This window comes from Saccostrea cucullata, unplaced genomic scaffold (genome assembly GCF_032062105.1).
Source record: "Saccostrea cucullata isolate Sc308-1 unplaced genomic scaffold, CSIRO_AGI_Scuc_v1 ctg609, whole genome shotgun sequence".
In the NCBI taxonomy this organism is placed as follows: domain Eukaryota; kingdom Metazoa; phylum Mollusca; class Bivalvia; order Ostreida; family Ostreidae; genus Saccostrea; species Saccostrea cuccullata.
The window spans coordinates 2,721-10,163 of record NW_026924150.1 but is presented as its reverse complement, the minus strand read 5'-3'; the positions used below and the strand labels follow the sequence as shown (position 1 = coordinate 10,163).

Genomic DNA, 7,443 nt, shown 5'->3' with positions numbered 1-7,443 from the left:
TTAGACATTATTTTAGTGGTTCCTTAATTGTCGTTATTTTTTTTCAAAAGATTTTTTAAATTTAAAATATGAGATTAAATATTACCGGTATAAAGAGAATACCAAAATAACCACTCCCTTTTTACAATATTCTAGGCGCGCAGGGTGGTTAATAGGGATTATAGGTACATGTAAATGAGGTTACTTTTAAAAATGCTCAATTTGAAGCTATTTTTGGAGGAAATTAAAAGTTGCCTTATTATCTACACTTAAATTAAATTAAAGAATGCCTTAAACATGACAGTTGAATGATGTAATTTGTGGCATTTAATAAGAAATATGTTGATATAAGAAATTAATTTATTTTTCAAAATCCAAGAGGTACATGAACCACAGATATGCTTCACACCCACATATTTACACCGAGTTAACAGGCTCCATGACATATGTCGACATAAAGTACTGTAAAATCACATATTTTTGAGGGGGTCAAATTTTCATGGTTTGAGGAAAATATATTGGTTCATGGGGATTTTATTTCATGGTCGAAGAATTGTTCAGTAGTAATATATAATGTAAAATTTCATTTCATGGTGGACTTAAATTCCTTGGTCTCTTCATACGTTGAAAACCATGAATATTAACCCCCCAAGAAAATTAGTGATTGTGATGCATGCCCTCATGAATCTTCAAAAATTACATTGATTTTTTAAACTTGAATATCTGTCAAAGCATTTATTGACATTTTAATACTTCTTATTTACAAAATATGTTTCCACCAGCATGAGATTAAAATGATAATTATTATATGAATCCAATAATTCATCTCTCTGATTGTCATTTTAATACTTCTTATTTACAAAATATGTTTCCACAAAGTGATACAAACTGAAATATTTGAGCAATGTTTCAATTCTGACATTAAGTTTACCCACCATCTAAAGTTATTTCAGAGAAACCACTTTAGCATCTTCATCTGAGCAAAATACTATTCCCTAAGTCTTGCCTAACATGCAAGTGAAATGTTCTTGTAATTTACATTGATGTTGGTTTCTTTCAGGCTGAGAACTTTAACAAAATCTTGAAATCTTACAGTGATTCTGATGTAGAGTTTGAACAACAAAATAGGTATTTATCATCTTTTGGATTGCAACGGAATGCAATTGTAGGTGATGGTAATTGCCTTTTCCGCTCCATCAGTTTTTCCTTGTATGGTAATCAAGATAACCATCTCCAACTCAGAAATCTTGCAGTGGACACGCTTAGAGGTAATATGGTTCTTTTTCAAAACTATTTTCTTCAGGATCCAGGTACCCCGGAAGAGCAAATCAATAATTTAGGTCGACCCAACAGTTACGCTGGACAGGAATGCATATTAGCTTTATCAATGGCATTAGATATTAATATTCTTGTTACTCTTGGTGGTGATGTACAGAATAACCCAGTCTCAACTTATGAAAATACTTTTTCACAAGGTCAACCCCAACAAACTATTCATATTGCATGGAGAAGGGCAGGGGGAGGTCATTATGAAGCTGTTACAGAAATAGATACTGAAAATCAAGAAGTAGAAAGGTCAGATCCCATTGTCATAGGTCAAGATCACATTAATACAAGGCCATGGCTCACTGAATTCTCGAAACCTGTCAATATGGAGGATTTCAAAATTAGGCCCCCTCAGTCTCTAATATCTACACTTCATTCTTATGTAAAATCTGAGGAGACAAGTCCAAATGATGATCTTCAGACACAGAAAAAAACTGGTGCAAAAATATGTCCAAAATGTAAAGTTTCATTTAAAAAATTAAGCAATTTAAAAAGTCATATCAAGAAATTCCATTCATCTTCTGTTCCATCTCTTTCAGAAAATACCAAACGTAAACTGCAGCCCTGCATGATATCATCTTGTGCAATGAAGTTTCTAACCATCGATCAACTTTTGGAGCATGCTATTAATGCACATGATGCAGACATAAAAGTTGAACATCTTACCTTTGAAAGTTTAGCTCTCTTTTCAGATTTTCGTTCTAAAGAAGAAATGTCATCTAATACAAGGTTTGTGAGGAGATCAAGGCCACAAGTAAATAAGAAAGGAGGAAAAACCTACTCCCTAGTGTGTCATCGGAATGGGCCAGTTTCACAACACAGAGCAAAAGGCGTTCAACCCAAGACTTCCAGAAAGAATAAAAAAGGGCATTGTCAGATCAATAATTTATGCCCTGCACGTATGTCTGTTTGTGAGATGAAAGATGGTAAAGTTATGGTAAAGTATGTAAAGTCTCACACTCATTCACTGTCATTCGAGCAAACGAAATATTTACCGATTCCGGATAGTTTAAAGTCAGAAATTCTAAATATGCTTTCCCTCAAAATTCCTATCAACTGTATAATAGACAAAGTACGTGAACATTTTAGTGGTAGAGGCAACAGAGATAATTTAGATGATCTAAAATATTACCATCTTATTGACCGAAAGAAAATTCATAGTTTGAAAACAAAACTTGCTGATCCAACAATTATACAAGATAGTAATGATGCTATTTCAACTTCTTTAAAGGTGGAAGCCCTGCGACAAGAGTCTTTTAATCCAGTCCTGATCTTTAAACAACAGGGAATTGAAGATCCTTCCAAGAGGCTGAACAAAGAGGACTTTATTTTAGCTATAATGACCAAAGAACAACTGAATATGTACAAATCATTTGCAAGTAGAATTTTATGTATGGATTCAACCCATAAAACTAATAGTTACTCTTTTAAGCTTATAACTCTGATGGTACCTGATGAATTTCGTAAAGGTTATCCAGTTGCATTTTGCATTTCAAATAGAGAGGATGAAACAACAATGTCTCTCTTTCTGTCTTCAGTTAAAAACCTATCCCCTGAAACCAAAGTCAAGGTTATAATGACTGATGATGACAATGCAGGATGGAATGCTGCAAAGTCAGTCTATGGGTCTGATTTGCAACATTTTCTATGTACATGGCATATTCAAAGGTCATGGATTAAAAATATCCATAATCATTTTAGAAATGATGTTCATAAAACAGAGGTGTATTGTTACCTATGTGCTTTATTACAGGCAAAGTCAGAAAATGACTTTATTAAATACAAAGATGCATTGGTTTCCAAACTAAACAACTTGAATCCCAGTTTCTTAAATTATTTAAATGATCATTACTTTAATCGCCCTGAAAAATGGTCATTGTGCTTTAGGAAAGGAACTGAGTATGGCAATGTCAATACCAATATGTTTGTAGAAAGTTTTCATAACCAGCTTAAAACTATTTATTTCTCAGGAAAGCGTAACAGAAGAATAGATGTGTTATTGGACACTTTGTTAAAGATAGAAAATGATCACTTCATTAGACATTTACAACGTGTCTCATATAATAATCCTTCAGATGAAGATATACGTATTACAGATAGGCATCGTAAAAGTTTAGAAATAGATAATACAAAGGTCAAACAAATTTCAAGCTCTGTGTTTTCATTGGAATCGGGTCCTGAAAACTACATCATAGAGGCCATACTGAGTGATTGTTCTCAAGAACACTGCTACACTAAGTGTAAAAATTTGCCTTGTATAAATCTATGTTATCATATGTATAAATGTAGCTGTGCTGATTACCACAATGGTCACATTTGTAAACATATTCACAAGATTCACTCTCTCTCCAGGAGCAGAGTAACTCAAGAGGATGATTGTCTTGAAAATGACCTACAGCTGTCATATCCAGAGCCTGCAAATTCAACTGCTGAACCAAAAAGAAAGTCATCAAGTATCCAACTCCAACGTATAGAGGGTCTTCTCAATGAGCTGGGCGATCAAGTTAAACATCCGCAAGTTAAGAAATATAGATTATCAACAATAATTAAATCTTTAGAAAGTTTAATTTCAGGGAATAAAGCTTGCATGAGCTTCCAGGATGACATACCAGCAGGAGAACTTGCAGCAACTGAAAGAATTGCTGGGAATGCAAACAACATTCTGCAACCCAGATTTCATGCTACTCAGAAGAAGAAAGGCAGACCGAGAAAAGCTCCCCTTAAGAAACCAACAGAGGATGACATGAAAAGACTTTTACAGTAAGGCCATCATTAAAAAAATTTTGCTTGCCATACTATGATCTAGAAGTTATATTCTAGCCCGAAAGAGAGGAGGTTATCAGTTGTGAGGTCGAATCAAGAGTATACAGGAATTTGCCTTGGGTTTTATTCCAAATACTGCGAGACCGAAGGCTCACAGTACACCCTTAGTTTGTCCTTGATAACAAATATATTTCATTCTTCGTAGACCTAAGGCTAACTGATGATATTTCAAATTATTTTGTACTACAATGTATTGTTACATCAAATTCATTGGTGACTTAAAAATAGAGAAACTATGTATTGTGATGTAATGTTATTTACCTCTGATTCAAAGTCAGGTGCATATAGAAATTTACACTTGACTTGCCAACCAATTAAAACTCTTGTTACAAGCTAGGTAGGAAAAAGGCACTGTTTTACCCTTGAGATACTTTTGTGTTTCTACCTGAGACAAGTAGAATTTATCCATGCATCTATCTGTATAAAATTTCACACGAGTGTATATTCATATCTGAGAGGGAGTTGCATTATAATTTTTTGGCTTGTAGGTTAAGTTGATACCTGAAGGCCCATTTCTTATGCATTGCAGTCGCCTGCGTGGCGCAGTGGTTAGATCATATTCATGCTGACTTTAAAATAGTCGCGAAGTAAGTAGTTATTTACCTTGATCAAAGTCGTTGGGAATCAAATCACTGTAGAAATTTACACTTGACTTGCCAATGAGAAAACTCTTGTTAAACCTAGGTAGGCCCCGTGTCGCAGTTAGGTGCTGGCACAAAAAAGATCCCTCACTGCTCAAACGCCCTGAGTGCCGAGCATAGGACAAAATTTGTAGCCCTCCACCTGCAAGTTGTGGCGTCCATATGAGTGAAAAATTCTCGAGAGGGACGTTAAACAACATACAATTAATCAATCAATCTTATGCATTGCTTTAAAAAAGTCATTTCTAAATATCTAAGATTTCTTTATGAACAGAGATCAAGAGCAACCAGGGCGGTCAACAGAGGAATCAACTGCAACCACGACAACAGATACATCCCATGGATCTGTTGCACCTTATCCACCACTGCGTTTGGTTCCTCCCCCAGAAAGACCAATACAGCTCTCAAACAATGAGGAACAAAACTTGTTTTCGTAAGTCAATTTTCAAAGTAAAGATAAGACACATACATTTCAAATCAATAATTTTTTTTCAAATAAGTCCAGTAAATGATTATATGTCTTCATTTAAGTGTTGGTGAGGGAGGCCTGGGACAACCATCTTGGATGAGGATTCCACCATCAATGCTGGGCAGAAGGATTACTGTCATCCAAAACGGAAAGCCTCAGCAAATTATCTTTACTGCAAGTGGTATGCTAACTTTTCAATCATATTTTGTAACAAATCCAAAACTGGGACACTAAAACAGTGATGCAACACATTATATACCATGAAATGATAAACAGATTTAACAATTTACCAACAGGTGACCATGGAGATTCTGACCATGAATAAGAGTAGATTTATGTAGCTATGACATCATGTCAGTCCAGTAGTAGGCTGGCAATGGCAGACAGGCTTATGCCTTAGCCAGTGTCAATAGCTACACCATTTCTACTTGGGCATCAAGATTCAGGATTTGAAGACAACCCTTACAACCAACAGATGAATCCCTACAGCTCATGCGGTTTACCAAGGGTAGAGTTTTATGTTGCTTTGGATATCATGTCAGTCCAGTAGTAGGCTGGCAATGGCAGACAGGCTTATGCCTTAGCCAGTGTCCATAGCTTCATACTCTTTATCCCAGAAGATATATATCCAACCACTCCAGAGGATGCATAAATTAAACTATGTAAAGGACAGGTATTTAAGAACATATACCAGTAATACATATTCATTCAGTAAGTATTTTTTAACTTCAATTATTTGTCAAGAAAATAAAGGGTATTGTTCCTACTATTAGACATGTACATTGGTATGCTTTTATTGTTGTTACTAAATTTGTATATAATTATGTTTGATTAACAGTCAAACCTCATTATCTCAAACTCAATGTAACCAAAGGAAAAGTAGTTGAGCCTTTTAAATGACTTTGACATAATTTCATGTTATTTAAATTATAAGTGTTTGAGATAGTAAAGTTTAACTGTAACATACACTTTGGTATTAAATATTGGGAAAATAATCAAAAAAATATATTTTTAGTTTCTTGGCTCACTTTAACTGTTTCCCAACTGATGACGCCCGGACAGTTATTGTGAAAAAGCAATGCACCTACTTATTACTTAAGGGTTCACTTTGTCTGTCTGTCTGTTTGCTGAACTTTACCATATCATATTGATGAAATTATTGTCTATAGCTTGAGTTATATTCGGTCAAAGTCAAGGTTGTAGGTAAATTGCAAATGATTAGTACATATAGTACTACAAGTACAAGGTCATTGGTTTGGCCCACATGGATAAGGTGACATTTTAGTCCACCTACAAATGTTCAATTTTGGGAGTACAGATACATGTACATCATCTTTTGCTACATTGAGTGACTTTTATATATATTTACTAAAGGATGGGTTTTACCATAAGTCTTTCTAAACAGGCTCAAAATAAAGTAAATGTGACTGAAAAAAAAATCTGAGAAGAAATTATAACTTGTTCCCTATGCATTGTGTGATTTGGAAGTTGAGACATCTTTAGTTTACAGTACATGTTTAATTCATTGGTGCAAATAGTTTGTAATTCAAGGGCAGAAACTCTCATGGCAGAATAGACAAGATTATGGTTCTTTAATTTATTTCATAACACATATTAGTAATTTAGGTTACTTTAAATTAAATTTACATACAAAAATGGGAAAACTTTGATTTAGAGAAAAAAAAACTGTCTGCCGTGCCATGCGGGTCTTGGGGAATTTGAAAAATATTTTTAGATGACAAGATACATATTAAAAATATATTAAGAAAAATTCTCATAAATTCTAAAGTATATTTTAGTTTTTTGAGGCTTTTCTATTTGCAGGTCAACATAGTAAGAATGGCAACACATACAGCTGTAAATGGTGTTTGTGTGTGTATATATGTGGAATACAAAGAAGATACCTGATATACACTATTACATTTATGAAATACATCAGGGAAATTAAATATTTGAAAGAAGATAAATTTGTAGATAAAATGTTGAAAAATAGATATTTAATTTTCTGGTGTGTCAAGGAGAAAACAAGGAATCCATGTCCTCTTTAAAATTTGGATATTTCCATCAAAATACAAAATACAATGCAACATTCTTCTTTAAAAAAATTAGTTTTCCAAAAATAACTTTTTTTCTTAAGAAAAAAAATACCACTGAAAATTGACCCCCATAAGAAAAAGAAAAAAGCTTACTTGATCTAGTCTAAGT

General features: G+C 33.9%; 1 protein-coding gene across 1 annotated transcript; it reads left to right on the top strand.

Annotated features, from left to right (window-relative positions):
* Positions 1–1,018: 1,018 nt before the first annotated feature.
* On the top strand, positions 1,019–5,890 carry LOC134265856 (uncharacterized; the record flags this gene model as incomplete). The annotated part of the gene is made up of 4 exons (XM_062748081.1): positions 1,019–4,065; positions 5,044–5,202; positions 5,301–5,419; positions 5,535–5,890. Coding segments are annotated over 4 exons (3,354 nt in total), but the record flags the coding sequence as incomplete, so codon positions are not given.
* Positions 5,891–7,443: the final 1,553 nt, after the last annotated feature.